Here is a 2,146-nt window from a genome sequence, read left to right on the forward strand (position 1 = left end):
TGGATGGGTTTTCCCTGTTTTCACAGGAGATGCAGGATTTGTTGTCACGAGGGCTTTTGCTTCTCCCATTTCTTCCCGAGCAGATGCAACAACCACTTGCTCCTCCTGTGACTTCCTCTTTTGCTGCTGTTTCAAGCATGGAGGGAGATCCTTTATACTCTCAAATGGAAAAGCAAATTTTACTGCTCTACTTCGACTTTCTTGGTCCCAAAAATCTTTTTCTTGCCTGCCTCTCACATTGCTAGCAATCTCAAGGTCACTGGGGATGTGGCCTGATAACACTAGTTTGATAGTCAGCAGTTCTTCTCAGGTGATCTTCAAACCATACAAATGTAGCATTTAGAGTAACACTATAATTCCCTCCCACTTTCTCCCTTTGCATGCTTTAAAAAAAACTTTGTCTGATGAAGAAATATTGACTTTGAAACATGCTAGAAAGAGAAGTGGCTATGCCTCCTGGTTAGCCCAAAACAGCTATAATCAGAACTTCTTGTGAAGTTTGTGTGAGTTGAAGTCATTTCCAACTTTAGGCAATCCTAAGGCAAACCTATAATGGAGTTTTCTTGGCAAGACTTGTTCAGAGGAGGTTTGCCATTGTTTTCCCATGTCTGGGAGAATGTGACTTGCCCAAGTTCATCCAATAGGTTTTACAGCTCATTGGGGAATCAAACCCTGGTCTCCAGAGTCACAAGCCAATGTTCAAACCACTATGACACACTGGCTCATAAAGACAAAAAAGACTTTGAAAATTTTCTCACAATCAACATGCTTACCCAGTGAGTTCCTAAGTGACTTGAAAGCACACCACCACAAAAGAAATGTAGCTGTCTAAATAGTTAAATAGTCCAAACAGGCTGCATATGGTCACAGACTCCAATAATGAACAGGGCTTAAATGTCCCTAGTACAGACATGGAAATCATCCATCAAATGTGTGTGGGGGATCCTGAATCTCCCCGTGTTCCTTACCACTCCTTATTCTGCTGACACAATTGCTAGGAGAGGGAGGTTCATGATTCCTACCATACCCTTGGCCTGCAAGGATAGTGAATAGGACTTTATCTTTATTTTATCAGTGACTCCTGACAAAGATACTGAATGGCAATTTCTAAAGATGCTAGAAAATAACTGTAGACAATGGTCCCCTTTCTTACACAACACAAAGAACACTCACCTTTACAGTAGCATCTGCTGTGCCATCTCTAGAAGAAGATGTCAACTCCATGTGAGGTTCCTCTTCATTTCCAGGGGCTGTTAAAACACCACATTAATTATTCTAATTAAGACATGTTTAACCTTCCATATTTTTGGTATTCCCAAGAAACAAAAAAACCATCATCACTGCTGTAGTCTAGGAGCCAAAAACTTTCAGAGGACCTCATCTCTCCTCTTCTGCCAACAAGTCTCTTTCAATACGGTTTTGGATGAAATGAGTACAGTACATTCTAAATACAAGTTATTTAGAAACAAAATAAAATATTATGAACAGAGAATATGTAGTACCTGTTGGCTTTGTCATGCAGAACAATCTCCTCTCAGCTGGAGCTCTCTCAGCCTGCAACTGTGTCTTTACAGTGCTGTCCAAAGTTTGCTGCATTCGGAGAGCTTTCTCCTTCTTGATTTCCTCCAATGTTTTGATGCGCACTTCCCCCAAGTCCTTGGCTTTGCCAAAAGGCTCCTCCAGTTTTCTTTTTGCAGGTGCACTAACAATAGAGCCCTGCTTCTGGGGTTCAGAGTCATGCTTTGACTTGGAAAGTCTCTCTTTTTCCGTTTGAATCCGCTCCTCTTCCATTTGCGTCTGCTTTTTCTCATCAAGGACTTCAGAAAAAGTTTTGATCCTGATGGCAGGAGACGGTTTTGCCCCTGGACTAGAATCATTTGCAGTACAAGATACTGTAACTTTGAGTTTAGGCCAAATGTCTCCCTTTCTTCGGCTAGCTTTCTCGAAGCGGATTTCTTCAAGCGTTTTCACACGGAATTCTACTTCTGGCTTGGTAGCATTCTCTATATCATTAGAACAAAAAAAGAACATGTTAGAAATAATTACGTATGTTTAATTTCAGATGGAAGCTCCTGTTTACACATCTATATAAATATCCCTCCCCACCAAGGTGCATATCAAATCTGTTTTTGATTTTCCAACATCA

At 40.9% G+C, this 2,146-nt stretch overlaps 1 protein-coding gene across 1 annotated transcript; it reads right to left on the bottom strand.

Annotated features, from left to right (window-relative positions):
- Nucleotides 1-24: 24 nt before the first annotated feature.
- LOC121918492 (zinc finger CCCH domain-containing protein 11A-like) lies at nucleotides 25-2,003 on the bottom strand (the record flags this gene model as incomplete). Its single annotated transcript, XM_042444537.1, has 3 exons — nucleotides 25-126; nucleotides 1,174-1,250; nucleotides 1,503-2,003. Coding segments are annotated over 3 exons (680 nt in total), but the record flags the coding sequence as incomplete, so codon positions are not given.
- Between the last annotated feature and the right edge of the window lie 143 nt (nucleotides 2,004-2,146).

Source organism: Sceloporus undulatus, unplaced genomic scaffold (assembly GCF_019175285.1).
Source record: "Sceloporus undulatus isolate JIND9_A2432 ecotype Alabama unplaced genomic scaffold, SceUnd_v1.1 scaffold_13791, whole genome shotgun sequence".
In the NCBI taxonomy this organism is placed as follows: domain Eukaryota; kingdom Metazoa; phylum Chordata; class Lepidosauria; order Squamata; family Phrynosomatidae; genus Sceloporus; species Sceloporus undulatus.